Here is a 20,068-nt window from a genome sequence, read left to right on the forward strand (position 1 = left end):
TCTATATTTACCATGTGGAACTGCATCACGTTTTGAAGAGTGTACTGAAGAATCACACGACACACAGTAGTTCAACCTGCACAAAGTCAGTAGTCCAGCCTGTACAAAGTCAGTAGTTCGGCCTGCACAAAGTCAGTAGTTCAGCCTGTACAAAGCCAGTAGTTCAGACTGTACAAAGTCAGTAGTTCGGCCTGTACAAAGTCAGTAGTCCAGACTGTACAAAGTCAGTAGTTCAACCTGTACAAAGTCAGTAGTTCAACCTGTACAAAGTCAGTAGTTCAGGCTGTACAAAGTCAGTAGTCCAGCCTGTACAAAGTCAGTAGTTCAGACTGTACAAAGTGAGTAGTTCAGACTGTACAAGGTCTGTACTTACCATGTGGAATTGTACCACATATTAAAGAGTGTACTGAAGAATCACACGACACACAGTAGTTCTGACTGTACATGGTCTGTACTTACCATGTGGAACTGCACCACATTTTGAAGAGTGTACTGAAGAATCACACGACACACACTAGTTCAGACTGTACATGGTCTGTATTTACCATGTGGAACTGCACCACGTTTTGAAGAGTGTACTGAAGAATCACATGACACACAGTAGTTCTGACTGTACATGGTCTATATTTACCATGTGGAACTGCACCATGTTTTGAAGAGTGTACTGAAGAATCACGATACAGAGTAGTTCAGACAATACAATGTCAGTAGTTTGGACCATGTCTGTACTTACCATGTGGAACTGTACCACATACTGAAGATTGTACTGAAGAATCACATGACACAGAATAGCTCAGGCTGTATCAGGTCAATAGTTCAGCCTGAACAATATTCAGTACTCACCAAGTACAGTCCTCATAAGAGTAGCTGTAAGATCACACGACTTACAAGGTAGTTCAGCCTTTACAATGTCAGTATACTAACCAGGTGGAATCACACTCAGTCCTCATGAGAGTAGCCATAAGATCACATGACTCATGTAGTAGGTGAACCTTTACAATGTCAGTAGTTCAGCCTTTACAATGTCAGTAGTTCAGCCTTTACAATGTCAGTAGTTCAGCCTTTACAATGTCAGTATACTTACCAGGTGAAATCACACTCAGTCCTCATGAGAGTAGTCATAAGATCACATGACTCATGCAGTAGGTGAACCTTTACAATGTCAGTAGTTCAGCCTTTACAATGTCAGTAGTTCAGCCTTTACAATGTCAGTATACTAACCAGGTGGAATCACACTCAGTCCTCATGAGAGTAGCCATAAGGTCACATGACTCACGGAGTAGTTCAGCCTTTACCATGTCAGTAGTTCTGCCTTTATAATGTCAATATACTCACCATGTGAAATCGTACCCAGTCCTCGTGAGAATAGCTGTAAGATCCATCCAAAGCAGCAGGAGTTTGACTGGCGTCTATAAATTTCAAAAGGTGGTCTTGAGACAAATGGAGATTCACCTGAAAAAGACAATTGTCCATTTTTACCAGAATGTCATGGATCTGGGGTGTCCACGTGATAAGATTATCACATAGCAAAGTTAATCCTCGTGACAACCATTTCATCATCCCTATCAGTGCCCAACATGTCTACTTGGCATTACCGTGAACAACTCGAAAAAAGATCACCACTGACAAAATATTTTCCATAGGGGCAAAATTTTGTCAATGACAATAATAATTAAAACGACTCAGCAAGTGTTCAATTCAAAATAATCAAAAGAATCTTTTCAGCTGACCAATTGTTGATGCCATGACATGAAAATGCATGCTAAGACTTGGTCCAGTGTTCGGCAGCAATGATGAATGGATTGACAGTGAACCGAAGACAGGACTGTTTGCTGAGCGACACAAACACAGCACATCTTCTTGTTGGGCAAGCCACGGTAAACATGCTCTTGTTTATTCCATCAAACAATGGCAGGTTTTTCTAAACGTGTCCTAATTAGTTCTCAAGTACACGGAGGTCACAAGTCTAATGTCAATGACAATGTTTAAGGAAGTCTTCAAGATGGCTACAAAGTTGTCAATGTCACATTCGTGTGATAGCTCGTCTGGCAAAAGCCTAGCACTGAACGTTACCAGACTTTGCTCTGCCCAGCCTGACAATGACCATACATGTATTTTAAGAAATTTGACAACCTTATCTTAAAGTTTGTAACAAGAAGATGGAAATGTCTTGAGAGAGTTAGTGCCATCAGTAACGTCAGAGAAACTTCCCTGAGATCTGAATAACATTGGTCAACAGCCAGCCAGTTAATTCCTTCACAAACACAGGGACTTGCTAAGTCAAGTCTCCTTCAGATGAGGAAAAAAGCCAACAGCTAAGCATTTACAATTAAAATTCCAGAGATGTTGACTCAATACTTTTGCTTCGATCTTCACTGACTGGTTTTCCCTGCCCTGTATTGTATAAAACTGGCCCAAGATGAAAAACTTTCTGGATGGAATCATGGAATGGCTCCGGAATGTAAAATCATTCAAATATAAACTGGAATGAAATCACGAAAAACTGCAGCGCATAATGAAGACTACACAGTGTCTATCGATTTTGTTCAGGCTTCCGCGAAATAAATAATATCCAGGCTGAGCCGGAGAAATCAACATTTGTCTGTTTGCGTTAGTAATTGCCAACAACATATTTCCTATGCCAGAGCCACTGTTCTGAAGCCACTTGGAATGTTTTTTGAATTATTAGATTTTTCACCCAAACATTTTGAAGCAGATGATACCAGACTATTTGGACTAGAAATGTTGGTCATATGCTGGGGATAAGATGGCAGTGAGCAAAAGCCGATATCTTTAGTATAAGTAGGCCTATAATTAAATTTTTTACCACACTGGCATATAAATGGTAGAGTCATAATATTAATTTATCCACCAGCTGTTAGATTTAAGACAGGATCTGCTCCAAAAAAAAAAAAAAAAAATAAAATAATAAAAACTTGACAAAGCTGCTCATTCTCCCTTGATACTCTATTGATTTTAGAAAGATATTTTGAGATTTGTCTGTTACAAATCTAACTTTTATCAGGAAAAGAAATATCTTGGATCATTTTCTCATACGCACATCTAATACAATGAAATCAACTTTTATCATTTTGCACTTCAAATGTGGAGTAGTTGGCAGGAGATTATGTCATGTAAACACTGAATAACATAAACAGTGTCTCATAATATTGATCTTCCTGGACACACACACAGACAGAGCCAAGCAGCCAATGTCATGATCTGACCAAGTAAGTGTAATACATCAAATCAAGGTCTAAGTCCTGACTGGTTCTCACAGGTATGGTCAGTCAGTTGTGAGCTGGTCAAGTGTTCTCATCGTTAGACAAGCCTTTCTCCTAATGCTACAGGTATGAAAACTGCCTGTAACACAAGCAGGAATCCACACATCAGGCACGGTCATGTCACTGAAGTTAGCTTACTCAGACAGGTAACAAAGGTACATCAGGTGTGATATTGACCATGAAATTGACACCTGCAGTTCAGTGATTAGCGGCCAGGTAAGGCATGATGTTGGTCAGTCCCTGGAGAATTAAAGCCGACTTACCTTAAATCTGGACTGACTGTCGTAGACTGGAGATCTGAGCACCAAATCCCGGGTGACACCGTCGGCTAGGAGATGGACGGAGGACAGTGCAGTGGGAATGTTCGCCTATATAAACACACACACACAAAGCACGTGAATCAGAGAATATCGGCCGTCAGATGTTCGGCGACAACATTGCCCTCACCCTAACACCCACTGTAAATGGCAGACCCCCCCCCCCCCCACTCTTTTCCCCAGCAAATTCAATCCAGTCGGAGCTACAAAGCCCACCAACAGCTTCCGCAGGAAACTTAGCATGCCGAAAGATTATCCATTCCTTTTTGTTTCTGTTGTCCGTCTCATATCATAATTCCCCTCACCTTTCAATCTGCCCTTAGTTTGGCGGACACACACAAACTTCTAAATACAATCATATTAACTGTACCTCAGGCTTTGAACTGTGGACATCTCTGGACTAAGAGTGACCGCTTGTCAGCACTAGGATGGAAGGGGTGGGAGGAGGCTATTCCTCACAAAAAAGTTCTGGTAATTTTAAGAAACTACTTAAGTAACATCTTTCTGAAGCATTTTGAAGTACAAACACGTATATCAGAAGACATTAGAAATGTGTAACCCAAATAATGCCTTGTGTTCTAACATAAAATTAACTGTTTGTGGAAAGAACCTCACATATTAACAGAAACACAAAACCTGCAGTTCACACAAATGTTCCCACTCATTGTAAAAATCAATAGTGAAGATGTGAAGGTTGTACGCAGAATAAATAGGCTAAACATCAACTAAATTAACTGACAATTGCAAAACTAATATTCACGAAGACCATACAATGTACAAACAGAAATATTACAGGTAAAACTAATGTATTTATTTGAACATATTTATTTGAAATATACTTGTGCAAAAGGGTTCCCCATATCCTGAGATACAAAGTTTCGCAATGACTGGATTCTTATTTACCTTTCATACGTGCATTAAACTAAAGGGCCCAAACAGGCAGGTAATGCAGTGAATATGAAACTTACAAGACTTTGTTTACCTTGCTAATCTGTTAAAATGACAACAAGTGCCGATAATATTTGCAGTGTTCATCACCGCCTACAGTGCCATCTTTATCATCAAAAATGGAACCATAACTCTTGGTCTATCATATGAATTTGTGTAATTCTGGAAAACTGACACTACCTGACCCGACCACCTATTTATAAGCCCACTGGCATTTCAGGGGTCACACAGATATAGGCGAGACAGGGTGGCTATCGACTCTCATAAACTACTGTAGCTAATGGGCGTGATTTTACAGCAGGTGTCAACAATACCATCGAGTCAACACTTAGATGTATATTCAGTGAGGCAACCAGCATAACATCACACCTTTTAGCTACGTTAATTAGTGAAAGTCCCCACTTTGTCTGGCCTATATCTGTATGAAGTTCTAAGACCCTGAAAAGCCGATTGGGCTTATTGTCAGAACCAATGTTGTTTGATTTTAACACCATATTTCAACATAAATAAACAAAAATATGAAACCACAAGAAACCAACAAAGCTTGTGCATGAATATCAGGACAGTTAAGCATGTAATATGTACACAAACACACACACACACAAAAAATAGACACACCACAGCTCCATGGCAACTCGTCCACAGTCAGGAAATGATCTGGCATGTTTTAATACACTACATTAGACAACCCATACTAAGTTACCTTGGATTATCAGCTGCTTTAAATATTACCAAAACAGGTCATTAAACACAACCCAAACTTCAAACAATCTGCAGACAGTCACATTTTGGTCTAAATAATCAACTGAGCAGAAGCAAAAAAAAAAAAAATATATATATATATAATTCATTTATTTCATTGGTGTTTTACGCCGTACTCAACAATGTTTTCCTTATATGATGGCGGTCAGGAAACCGGGCACAGTGCGGGAAAAAACCACAACCATCCAAAGGTGGATGGCAGACCTTCTCACACACAACTGAAGAGGAACTAAACTCCTGGGCCATTGTGCTGCGCTATCTGACAGTGGACCGAGTTTACAACAAATCCAGGTAAGCATAATATTCAAACATTCGGACACTGGCCACATTCCGTGCTCACCTATGCTGCTTAAGTTGACTGTAACTAAGGCAATATATATCACTTACATATTCGTAGGTACATGAAAGATTACAATTTGGCTACATGTAGTTAGTTACAATTTTGCTACATGTGTAGAAGTTACAATATTGTTACAGGTGTGGTAGTTAGAATTACGCTACATGAGTGATAGTTAGAATTATGCTACATGTGTGACAGTTACAATTTTGTTAGATGTGTAGTGGGTACAATAATGTTACATGTGTGGTAGTTGCAATAAAGGTTACAACCCCTTTATGGAACTGCGCTGAGGTTCACTAAAGGTGTCTTACCTCAAATAGGTACAAGGCTTCTAACATTGTGTTCACTGTGGAAGTGGTTGCCCCTCTGATGTCCCCAACAATGGTCAGACCTCTTTGACGAACTTCTTCCCTGCAAACAAAAAATCATGTATTTATTTGATGTGTGTTTCATGCCGTACTCGAGTAAAGTGGTCTCACAAATAGTGGTCAGGTTTATGGGTAGAGGAACACAGCCAATTTCACAAAACTTTGAAAATCTATTTTCTTCAGCTTTCATCTTCTGGTTGTCTTTAAAAGTGAAGCAATAGCCAAGATATTTACACAGTTAAGAGACATAGGATTTACAAAGCTTTGTGAAAGGCGACCCAAAGATCATTGCTTGGAGTGAAACAATGCATTTTGCACAGTACCTGATAAACCTGAAGTCACAGACAAACCAGCCGAAGATCGCTTTGATTTATTTATTTGATTGGAGTTTTACCCCAAACTCAAGAATATTTGACTTATACGACGGCAGCCAGCATTATGGTGCGAGGAAACCAGACAGAGACCCAGGGAAACCCATGACCATCCGCAGGTTGCAGACGTTCTCGCTTACAGCCGGAGAGGATGCCACGCAAGCCCAAAGATGGCTTTGCACCACTGATCTCATTGGTTGAGGGGATAGTACAGTATACAGACATATTTACATACGTATCAAATCTTGGTTCAAATGGAGAGAAACCAGAGATCAATTACACATGAAATTCTGACAAGTGTCAACACCTTAGAAAAAATCTGTAAATTCTGGTTAATGCACAAGTATGGATAACTCTGAAAAACTGAAACTTTTCAGCACTTCATTTTATTGGCAAAATAAATTTCTGAAATATTCTGTTTTATGTGAGATTACTAAATTTAAACACATTATTCTGTATTATTCATAATTACGTAGAAATATCATGAGTATGCTTTTGAAATTAAAAGTTCCAGTCATGTTCAACATTTCATGTTTAACTCCCTGACAGAGAATTAAGACTGAATATTACATATTCTTGTTTTGCAAATTCTGCTATTACAAGTGAAAACTATTGGAACATATTTTGTTCTTCATATGGACAATCCAACAATGCCAAGATAATGTCAGTACAGTGGGGTAGCCTTGGCAATGCGTGTCCACCAAACATGAGCTTGACCCTCAGGCCTTCACACATAGCCACATTCTTCAGAAAGACCCCAGGGAATGAGAGGTAGAATTTTCACAGTCCACTATCATTGTCTCATTCATTTTTCCACTTTTTCACTTCTCAAAGGCAGGATTTTGGCAGAAAATGAACAACAGAGAGAAAATGTCAAACAAAGGATATTTCACACTCTGGAGACAGAACTGATGGAGATTTGTGCAGATCAGGGGAGAAAAAAGCACATTAACGGACACGTTTGGTTCTCAATCCAGTCGCGTACTCATTCCTGTCCAGTCTTCATTTAGCAACAAATCCATCACAAAGCATCTCAGAAATATTAATTCATAATTCAGTTTTCAGCCAAGAGCTCAACAAAACAGAACCTTAGATACTTCTCATGACAGAATCTTCACAACTGAGAACAAGAATGTCCCAGATTTGTTGACAGATAAATACGTAAAGTTAGCATAACTCCTTCAGATTACATGTCTGAAACAATTTCTGTGAAGGCTAGCCAAAAATTGACACAAAATGTGACCCACATGAAGTGATCTGTAAGACAGCAAAGACGAAAGAAGAGAATCTGTACTCGTGAAATATGGCCTACATTCAATTCTAACTGTATGTTTACAATGTAGGTGCTGAACACAAAATCCTCACAGTACGGACATTCACAGCCAAGATGAAAAATGTAACAGAAATGTCTGGAAACGGGTTATTTCTCACCTCTCTTCAAAGCTAATTTAACACTACTCACTGCTAAGAATATGCAAAGTGCTGTTTACATGTGTCACAATTCCCAATACTGAATGATATAAATGTAACTACATGTATATTACAGTTAAGACTCTCTGAAATGGCATATATCACTAAGTTTGGCTGACCAACAATACGGATAAGATGACAAATTCAACACGTAAGTATTTCATGAGAACAGGCTGGTAGACTGCCAACAGTGATACCTGCCTTTTTAACAGTACTGTATACTCTCATCATGTTTAAATATACATGTACTTGTATACATTTACCTGGTTTTTGTTTAATACCATACTCAAGTGCATGAGTGCATGCATGCTCAGGATAAACCACCAACCATTGGCAAGCTGTTGACAAACTTTATCATGTAGAGACTTGCATGCCATATGAGTAGAAGACAACTGGCCATTACCTCACGGCCATCTACTGTCATCATGACCCCACAAACAATGAGAATAGACAAATTCCCCTTCTACAACAGGGACTGAACCCATGCCTTGAACGCCACTTAGCTGTGGTTGTGAACATACCATGTCCAACTACATGTATTTAGTACTGATTTGTTTGGTGTCAGTTTGTTTATCATTGATGTCTTTGTCATGAGCCACTCTTACAGTAAAGACCCGAATCTGTACATCTATATTTTACAGTAAAAAATAGATTTTACCATAAAGACTCTATCTATTTAATACATTTACGCCTACACAATTTTACAACATGCACAGATGACTGGAATATTTAAATCAATTCAACATCAACAAGACACGCAATGGAAAAAAATGTATGCAGTTACATGCATAGAATGCATTTTTCAGCTGAGCCTATAGAAGAGGGAAGGGGACAAGGTAAGCCCTTAATTCTACTAAACTTTGTTTAGAGATGTTTGGAACAACAATTCACATGACAGGCATTCTGTGCAAGGGAGACAACTGCGTTTACATAGCGCAGCTACATGTTGTTCATTCCAATCATTTCAAGCATTGAACTGGCAATAATTACTGCAGTCTAACCTGATAATGTTTTCCTACAAACTTAAGTCTTGATAGATATAAACCTGCTTTGTGCAATACAGGAACAGAATTCCCTACTAATAAACATTTTTGTATACACACTATACTATACAGAGCATAAAACAATCCTATAATGAGGCCATAAAAATTTATCACACATGAGATTTCAAAGAAAAAACAATAACAGGCATAAATAAATAAAACTTTCATTACTCATTTTATAAAAGAAAAAGTTGTAGAACAGAAATATGATATGATCACAAAGGAACGAGGATTTGATGATTTTGTTTAAATCTGCAAGACCTTCCCACAGTACATGATCACCGAGTAGTTATATTGATAGAGAAATTCATAGGGGATATTGCACAGTGAAGGTTGAATTCAACATTCACTGAGCAATATTCTTTTTATTATTTATATCCTGAAATTTTCTCTACTTGTATATAAATGCGTATCAGTTTATTTGTCGCATCCGTAAAAAAAAAAAAAGCAATGTGCCATCTTCGTCGTATTTCTGATTCTAATCATACGCTCTGCAATTTCGTTCACGTCCGCGCTCAGAAATCCTTTTTACAGTTTTAAACGCTGTCTGTAAGTAATTATACATTCTACAAAGGTACTTAATGCTAATGCAATATAGGTCTTTACATAAATTCAGCACATGAAGAATTTCTACCTCTTTTTTGGCGAACTATATATAGCGCGGAAGTGCACGGCCTTGTGATGTGGTCCATGAAGATCAAGGTCTAATGCAGTGTAATAGCAAAATGTAATAACAAAAGTGATATCTAACTACTGAAGATATTTCATCAGTGAAGGAAATACTGGGGTTTCATTGATGTATAAATAATAAAATCTCCATCCCTATCAATGAACACATACATGTATTTTCAAAGAATTCGCCCAGTTTCTTCCATTTCCATTTCTGAATGATATAACCATGGCTGCTGATGAGGAAATGAATGGTTAAATAGCTGTCTTTATTACACTGTGGCAAACAGGAGATTGAAAACACCTGATTAAAACGAAGCTTCTGTGTTGTGGAAAATCTTTAGCAAATAAGAAATTCCTATCCAGTAAAGAATTCCCTATCCAGTACTCAGAAAAACTAGTCCCTTCAAAATGCAATCAAATTTCAGGAGCCCTTAACTCAGAACTTGTTCATCTGTGACAGGTAGATGTGGCTATCAAGGGAACTATCAGCTGAGATCAAAGGGTAGCACACCGCAGTTGCCAATTAGACCTACCTTATACACATAACAGTCGAAACACACTGGACCATTTCAGATTTCAAGTGAACAATCCAATGTATGAGATTAACTTAAGATTAATGGTTTGCCCAGATATACAAGGATTTAATACCTAACAGCGCTGGCAGATTTATAGCACTTTCAAACTACTGTAAATTCCCATGAATCAAAGTGAATCAATGGCCTAATTAAGAAAGTAGCATTGCAGAGTATGAATGAACCTTTGGTGTAAGTATGGCAAAATTGACAAAATTCTACCAAATTTTATCTAAGGTGGCAAAGAAATATGTCATAGGTGAACTAAATTACTGAATACTAGAAGACGGCTTTAAAAAAACAAACCATACACTGACTGTTAGCAGATATTCAACTCTCACGCAGTGAGGTAAAAAGATGTAGATATAATAATACAGGGATACAAAATGGGTGCTGGCTGGCTGACAGTGGAGTGAAGAGGTCCTGGATTGAGGCTAACTGTCACATACATGTGTCAGTGCAGAGGGAATGAATCTGCATTTAACAGTCTATCAAAACTTCATCTTTAGCATACGCTTGTCTTTCCCACACTGTAGCTAATCAATGATGATTTGGGTTGAACAAGCAAAACTTTAAAATGACAGATCCCTAATATATTATTCCACACTTGTCTCTATAAGTTGAACTATACTAGTTTGCAAAACATGTATCTACCATTTCTTAACTCTACCCCCACTTACTGTGGAACTCTACCACCACATACTGACTGAGGAACTCTAACCACATACTGACTGAGGAACTCTACCACCACATACTGAGGAACTCTACCACCACATACTGAGGAACTCTAACCACATACTGACTGAGGAACTCTACCACCACATACTGAGGAACTCTACCACCACATACTGAGGAACTCTAACCAAATACTGACTGAGGAACTCTACCACCACATACTGAAAAACGCTACCACCACATACTGAGGAACTCTACCACCACATACTGAGGAACGCTACCACCACATACTGAGGAACTCGCCCTGTAATCACCTTCCTACACTCTTCCCATGGACTACACCACGAACTCGCCAAAACACACACAGTACCAAAATATCCATGTATCATATTTACTCAGAAGCTCAAGGAAAAGCTAGCAGTTCATCATTTGTTTCTCTTTACCACTACATTTTTTTTTTTCATTTTTATTTTTACATTATTTTGTTTCCCTTTCCTCATTTGTTCCCTTTACAAGTACATCTTTTTTAGTTACTTGTTTTTCTTGGCCTATAATATTCTGGGTCATTGTGATACAGTTTTATCTGGCCAATGCACTCTAGTCTCTCTCTGTTGTTAGCATGTAGACAGCAGAGTTCACACACTCTGGTCTGGTCGCTAATTTTCTCCAGCCTGTATCTGGCCTACACTCTAGTCTCTCTCCAACCAGCCTGTTGACAGCACAGTTTACATGGTCTGGTAAGGGGTAAATCTCTTCAGCCTGTTTGCCTCTGCTGATACTATCAGCACAGTTCACAGTTGTTTTACACACATCACTTACAGATGCCTTTTTTTCAGCTTAATTTCCTCAACATGTCATACCATAGCACACAGGGCTATCTTTTGAGTATTATACTGTGAAAATGTTTAGGCCAGATTCCCAACAAGTGCTTCTCTATGCCTTTATGTGTACATGTTTGTCAACACTACATCTGGGTAATGGGGACAACAAGAAGCATCACACTTCAGGATCTATTTGATTCAACTGATGATGGTTTAAATACGTCTCAATCACTTAAGGGCACAATGCCTAGCCATAGCATCGTTTGTTTGCTTACATAGCACCTAGTTCAGCTTTCATCCAGGGATGAGAGACATTGGGATAAAAAAGAGGAAACTGTACATTGTACTCATAATTTTGACATTTTTAGCATTTCTGAAAATCAATTCTGAACATTTTTTGGAATAGATAAAGAGGAATACCTCCAAAAAGAGGACAAATCTCATGCCTGTTCAACTCTTCTTCATTCAGTCATGCCATGAGGGTGTTTGCTAGACTGGTGTAAGTACAATACATTTTGAGCGCTGCCTCACTGGAGGACAATACTGCAGGTACCAGGCGTGATGCCCTGTCCGTGCAAAGTCTACTGACAACTGATCAACAAGCACATGTACCTGGGTCCATATAATTATCAAATGTGTTAAGACATATGTCAAACATATTCAAACACAGCTACAATTAAAATGTTTTACTCCAAGACATAAAATCTGTACACACATCCTTCACTGCAGAATCATGTAGCAGCCACAATTTGAGTTCATTCCTGTTCTCAGTTTGGTTTTTCAAACACTTGCAAACGGTGACTTAATTCATAAGTTGCTTAATAAATATGAGCCTTGGTCTACCCTCTAATACTGGATAGTCAAGAAAGTAGAACTAAGATTACCAGTATTAAAAGGTTACACATGACCAAAAGCAGGGTTGAACCCCCTAGAGTCTCCCATTAACATGGCAATGTTTATTCATTGTTTATCATTGGTGTTCTTGGTAATATAAGCATGCACATAACCTGTTCAGCAGCCAGGTGTACTACAGGCACGCCCAATCAACTCACCTGGGTATTGTACAGTAATACATGACCAGCCGTGCCAGTTCTGTGCTTGCCACCTGCTGATTGGTCCATAACGAACTGGAGGTAAACATGTAAACAACCATCCTGCCATCCACATCCTTACATCCTGCAAAACACAGAGAGAAAAATATCATACAATAAAAGTGGCTATTATACGCTTGTTTATTTATTTGTTTATTTTATCATTGTTAACACCATACTCAAGAATTTTTCACTTGGCAGTCACTTTTATGGATATATTTTATACTCTCCCTTACCATTTCAATATTTTAATAACTAATTGGATTGTTGACACCTAAAATGTAACAGCCTTAACAAACAGACCTTGAACAACAAACTCATTTTCTTTTTCATCTAAACTGTCTCAGGAATCTTACAGTATTTGAGGCTATGCATTTAACAAAAATGACATGCGTCTCTTGAAACAATGCATCTACATAAAAGTATCCTAGCTGGCACACATTGGACAATAAAGAACATGAAACATTTGTGGATTTCACAAAGATGTCATGAAGCAAAGTTTCTCACAGATTTCAGAACCCTTCTTGCACATGTACTTGCTAGTCAGCTGTCAGTGCATGTGTTATGTGAATTTTCAGTCTCTCAACTCCCCAGACAGATAACAGACCACATCCCCCAGTCCCCCTCCAGGACACTCCAGATTTCTCCCACAGTTAGCAACTGTCTGTCTTGCAGTGGACAGGACCATGTGGTGTGGATTAACAGACCCAGGGGAGACCCTTGGAAGGGGCATCTTGAGCTGTCAATAAGCCTTTGATAGTCTGTGGGTAAACTTTCCTACTGGTGAGTGCCCTGGCCTCCAGTATGTCAACCAATCTCAACGAAGTGACTAGAATTCCATCAAATAACAAAGAAAGGTCAAATATTTAATGAAACTGATTTTTCTTTGAAAAAGAGGATGGCAAAGTTTTGTTTGGTTGATTATCTTTGCTTAATATTTAGAAATGTGTGCTTAATTTTATTAAATAATATTCTTGAAACCTAAAAGTAAAAACAATAATATCTGTGAATTGTTTGCAGTTTTGGGACATTATGTTCTCAAAATGAACACAAAACTACATGGAATCAACCAAATTATTGCCACAAAATGATCTGACCATGTGTACATGTCACTTTGGATTACACTGTTTTCTTTCTACATCTATTTATATCTGTTATGAACAGAAAAATAAACAACTGGTCAGCAGCAGAGTCATCATTACTGTGGGACAAATACACAACAGGGTAATTGCAGCAGAGTGGAATCTGGTATTGACAGACAACACAGCCCCATGCAGTGTGTTGTGTTTGCAGTTGTAAACAGAGTATGGAATGACCAGTCCCTGATGAGGGATGGTTAAGTCGTCAAGAGTCTGTTATCTCCCAGATGGCACAGCTCTCACTCACAGATTACATGCTCAGTTGGGGAAGAGCAGGACATTTGGTCAGATTGAGATTTAACAAGGCTGGAGACAGGGCCTCACCCTGTCTCACACCAACTTCTGTTTGAAGGGATTCTGGAGGGTCAAGAATTTCAATCAAACACCTATAAATTATGGCTTATCTGTACACCCCATCTGATATGGGCAGAAAAAGCCAGTGGCTACTAGATGTGTCTCCTCAATGCAGCAGATAAGGGTGACCACTTATGAGCTGTTAAAGGCACAATGTCCCCCAGGGCAAAGACCCCACAGTACTATACTAGAGCCAGAGTAGGGATGAACAGGGGACTGACCACTTCTCTCTCATCGTTCATGCAGATTCTGGACTGATAATCATGATATATGTAAATCATGGACACATGTGGCCTTCTGGTGATCTTAACATTAAACCTGACAAAATGATCAGGACAATACAGGGCATAAAAACAAACCTCTGGGGGGAAAACTCATAAAGTCATGTACAACATGCATCACCTCAATACCTATATTTTTCTACCATACCTATCACAATTACGGCATTAAAACATTAAACCTGACAAAATGACAGCATTATCTATCCGTGATATATGAACATAGGACGGCAAAAACATAAAATCAAGCTTGTCAAAGTTATAATTCTATTCATGCCATGGTTCCTTTTATTCGAATGCTACTCACAGATATATGTATTGTACGGTTCCCTCATACTTGTTATGTTCATCCTGTCACTCACTTCTTTTTTTTTTATTTACTACATTGTATAATTATATGCAATCTGCTTACATCTGCATGCTCTACATCAAAAGCTGTTTTAACCAACTTGAATACGATTTAGTTGAACAAAAGCAAAGCAGATGTAGTTCTTTAATTGTTATGGCATTTTAAACATGCATGCTTATTATAAAGTCTAAATTCGGACGGTGCAGTCTTTAATATATATATGTGTGCTGACACATGTCAACCATATACTGTGGTAGATCTGTACATAACCATGCATGTGAGAGTGGTTTCAATGTGCAGGGAGAGGTTCTGATAAGCTGGTTGTAAAGGACAGGGGTGACAAGTAGAATGTGGGGTGAGGAAGGGTATGAGGCTGGCATTCACGCCCCTCAAGATAACAATACCCCCCTGCACTAGCCCCCCCTCCCCCCCGAACCTACATGACAGAACAGCATACAATATTCAGGTGCAGTGAATATGTACATGTATATGACAGCAATATCTGAAACTATGACTGCTTTGCTATTATTCTATCACCCCAATTTCATATCGCCGTCACAGACTGTTATGCTGGAAAATGTATTCTTTCATGTCCACAGGTACAGGTGTATGTGATATGCATTGTAAGCTTGAAATATTTATTTTATTAACGGTATATTGTGTACTACAGTACATTTTATAAGTCTGTGAAAAATCGATATAAATTTGGAAAAAACTGATTCAAAGACAAGAACAATTGATTAAGTAGTTTCTTTGGTTGAGACTTGTTCTATAATTTAGGCCAAATATGAAATCTACAAAAAATTGGGTTCAATTTAGAGGTACAGTAATATTTCTTCTTACTTGAAAGCTATTTACAGTTTAGCAACCAGTGCCGTCTGCAAACAACAGAGCAACACAACTTTTCAAAGATTCTGTCCCTAAACTTTTATCAGTACATCCCTGTTCTATTTCTAGTGTTTCTTTAAAAGAAAAGAACACATTCATATGAACTATAACTTAAATGAGCAATGCAAACTGTGTGGAATTCTATTTTTTTTTTTAATTTTTTTAAAGTTTTCGTATGAGAGAAACAACGGTTTTAAACATCGGTATTTTCTTCAAAACCCAGCGATTCGAGACACGTGCTTTTCCAGTTTCAGTTAAATATGTATGTATATCGTGATAATCATGGATTTTAAGGTCTGAGAAAGTCAACTCTAAAAAGGATGAGTTTGGGATGTACTAGAGGGCCACATCATACCTACATGCGTGGCTGTTGTTTGCCAATCTGTGTCTGGAATGCCATGTTCTGAAGACCTACTGGGCAAAACTAAGTACAATGACGTATGTAATCTGTTCAAATGGCGGCATAAAGGACACCTCTAAGCCTTTGATGTTTGACTATTAAATACTTAAATAACAAGAAACTTTAGATGTTTTATTTATCTTTAAAGTATAGCTCTTTCATTTAAGCTATATGTTGTATAAATGTGTGCTTTTCTTTTAAGACAACCCCAGGTAATCCCAAAATCCCATTTCAGCATGCCCAGTAACCATAGCAACAACATGTCCACTTCTGCCCTGAAAATTTTTCTGTTTAACTTATGAGTAGGAAGCTCATATCCTTAACTGACATTAATCAATAAAACCCAAATGTTTCATGAACCATTTAATTGTTTAATTTGAATTTTAGCCTAAAGCCTAAAATCCACTTCTTTCCTCCACCCACAAGACATCACCCTAGAGTAATGTTTACCCATTAACACAGGCACCTTTTCCTCATAAAGCACCTGCTGTCTGTCCATTTGAGCCGCCTGACCACTGATACCCACCCCATTCTACAGAGACTCTAACATACACACACACCCTGCTATCTCATCAACACTGGGATAATATTTATCCAGATATAAACAGCTCCATCAAAACACAGTGCATGAAGGGTTATTCATCAATATTTGGGTCAGTTTCAAGGAAGGAATATTGTGGTTCGTGTCAGATTGTGTTTTTTTTTTTGGTCTCAGACAGGGCAGAGTTTTACATGTTGAGATGCAAATTCCAGGTTTCTTGTGAAAAAGCTACTAATGAAACATTTCCTCCGTCTTAATCATAGCCAAATTTGTGTACAGCAGTTTTTGCTGATGAAGAGTCATAAATGAATGATGTAAAGTTTTATCAATTAAACTATAAATGTTCTTAAAAAATGATGCACTGATCTGCATGAAAAATACCACTTTTCAAATCATATGCATTTGATTCTGAATCTTGTTTATATGTCAAACTGAAATACTGGCAATACTCACAACATGTATATTTGTATGCACACCACAAAAAATCTCAAAGTGAAACATTAACCCAAAAGAATTCATCTTAAATATTTAGGCAATCTCATTCCAATACACTGCATCTTTAATTATCATATTTTCACATACATGTAGCTGGCCACTTTAATTGAAACTGTGATGACTGCTACACTGATACATGTATGGTAATATAAACAGACAAAGCATCTTCGTTATTCACTATCAGCCCTGCTTGGGCTCTTCGTATTTATATATCATACTAGCTTTTTTATTCCTGTATAATGTGGACATTACCATATGTGTTACACCGCATACAATGTAACCTAGTTGATATTCACAGGCATGCGCCTGCTACTTGTGTCAATCTCATGTAACTATATATATATACATGTATCTGCCCAGTTAAGCCACCTTGGATGTTAACCACAAACCAGCGGGTTAACCATGTGGCATCTCACTCAGAAGCTGTAGCTGTGATGTGGTCACAAACTTTGCCGCCACTCTCTCATCAAAAATTTGCACTAGGTATACACGATTTACACATTTACAATCATTCAGATTTACACATGTACAATCACTCAGATTTACACATGTACAATCATTCAGATTTACACATGTACAATCATTCAGATTGCCGTGACATGACTTTACACAAGATAGCCTGTGATAAAGCTAGGGTATCAAATACTTTTCACAGAAAAATAAAAATTTGGCACTTGTAAGGATCGCCAAATTGTTATAGTTTCAAGTTGAAATCGGGATATTTTGTTCAAGGAAAAATTCGTGCAAGCATGAAATTTAATATGCACTTGGTCATGCATTTGTTCATGCTGAGGCATATGGCTGAGGCTGAAGTCATTACAGACACCAATTCACTTAAGAACTTAAAACTACAACCAGGCTTTGATACAATGAAACATATGAGACTAAGTCAGCCACTGTGAATGTACAAAAAAGAACACTAAATTAAAAGTTCACCAAGGTGCATAAAGCAAAAAGAAAAAAAGAAAGAAAAAAGCCTAGTAAAATCCATTAGTGTAAAACATACACAGCAGTGGTGAATTTGTAACTTAAAATGACCACAGAGTTTCTGATTTGTTGAAGAATGTGATTGTTGCTGGCCTTATCAGCAGGAAGCTGGTTAAAGGTGGGCTCTAATTACCCCCTCAGCTTTATCTACCTGAAAGGTATCCTGTGGCACAGGCAAAGATAAACACCAATGTCAACAAAACCTTTTTGTGTAGAGAGCGAAGCTCCACAGCAGGGAAAAAACCATCTGGTCAACAGATGAAAACCTCTGCCAATCTCTACAGAGGCTTTGGGTACAATGAAAACCAGAATCTGAAAACTGTCACTCCAAGCAACAATGGGTCAGCGAAAGGTTAGAAATGCCATTGTCTTTCTATAAATAGATCACATCCACAAATTGTCGAAACAACCAAGAAGAATAAGATGTGTGCTCGGTCCAATGATAATGTTCATCAATGAAAGACAAAGAAAAGCTTTGATGCCTTTTTCCACCCAGCTTACCATGAAATCTGTGTAATAACAGATATGCAGATAATGAAAAGGGGACACCCTGCTCACAATGTTCTTGGGGTCTTGGTGGCATGTATTTGGGTTTACATGGAGTTTGCTGGAAAGTATGCCAGTAACTTGCCAATAGACAATGGTTTACTCCAGACACTCTGGTTAATTACACCCATGAAAGTGGCCATGCTTGCATAAGTGAAACCTTCTTGGGTATGCAATGAATGAAACTTTATGAAATGTGCAAACTCTATCTATTGCCTGTTGCCTGCTGGCAAAGGCTATACCACATAATAGCACAGGTCAACCAAAGATGAAAGGTTACAGATGAATGAAGCCTGAACTCCAGCCACTGCTGATTGGCCCATTCATATAAAGGTAGTTATAAATATAATGACCTTTCTGAGCTTCCATAGACTTGCTGACCACACATGATGCATAAGCCCTCCATTTAGATGTCCATCATATAAATATCAGCACACCCAGCTCCTCTGCTAGACAAAAGTAATTCATTAATAATTCATTTACAGATACACACCCAAAAAAACTGACACCAGAACAGTGACCAGCGTGTATACTGGTACATTCCTGAACATGCACAAACAGGCTTTTGTTTGTTTACGTGGTGGATGCTAAGTCTGTCAGCTATATCACGGGTAATCATAATCACATGACAATAAAACCAAAAGGATAATTCATAGTGAGTCACCGAGTTAGAACACACACTTTCACATTTTGTTTACAACAGAATATTTTGTACAGTATGTATGACCGCTATCTGTGGAAAACTGATTTGAATTTGAAAGAAACTGATTCGAAGACAAGAAGGAATTGATTAAGGAAAGTAATCTTCTCTTAGCTGCCATGGGTTAGACATGCATACACTGTAGGCATGCCACCAGTTCAGTCCATGATCCATGCTCAGTGGTTTATAATTTAGGCCAAATAAGAAACCTCCATTGTGTTAAATTTAGAGCCAGTACAATAATCTTTTTTTTTCTTCTTACAAAATTTATTTTATAAAAGCTATTTTATGAGTTTCAGGAACACCAGCCCTGTCTGTAAACAACAGCGCAATAAACCTTTTCAAGGTTTAATTCTGTCCAAAAACTTTTATCAGTACATCACACTTCTATTTCTAGTTTTTGTTTAAGATAACCCCAGATAAATCCCACAATCCCACTTCAGTATGCCCAGTAACCATGGCAACAACATGTCCACCTCTGCCCTGAAACTTTTCTGTTCAACATACATGTACAAAGGTGTAACCTCTCCACACACATTATCAGCTTCATTCCTGAGCTTAGTAGCTTTGATAACCTTTGAGTCACATCTGAACTACAAATAGGTGGGATCCTCCATCTCAAAACCACAAGTTTCTAGATCAAATTTCAGATAAACT

General features: G+C 38.1%; 1 protein-coding gene across 3 annotated transcripts in view; it reads right to left on the bottom strand.

The window, feature by feature from the left end:
- The window catches only part of LOC135475950 (puratrophin-1-like), a 115,090-nt gene that overhangs the window by 58,596 nt on the left and 36,426 nt on the right, over nucleotides 1–20,068 (bottom strand). For all 3 annotated transcript variants that reach the window (XM_064755925.1, XM_064755924.1, XM_064755926.1), the window contains 4 exons: nucleotides 12,696–12,819; nucleotides 5,963–6,062; nucleotides 3,548–3,652; nucleotides 1,336–1,452 (listed from right to left, as the gene is read on the bottom strand). In XM_064755925.1, coding sequence (XP_064611995.1) covers nucleotides 1,336–1,452; nucleotides 3,548–3,652; nucleotides 5,963–6,062; nucleotides 12,696–12,819 — 446 coding nt within the window. The remainder of the gene's footprint in view (nucleotides 1–1,335; nucleotides 1,453–3,547; nucleotides 3,653–5,962; nucleotides 6,063–12,695; nucleotides 12,820–20,068) is intronic.

Source organism: Liolophura sinensis, chromosome 9 (genome assembly GCF_032854445.1).
Source record: "Liolophura sinensis isolate JHLJ2023 chromosome 9, CUHK_Ljap_v2, whole genome shotgun sequence".
Classification (NCBI taxonomy): Eukaryota; Metazoa; Mollusca; class Polyplacophora; order Chitonida; family Chitonidae; genus Liolophura; species Liolophura sinensis.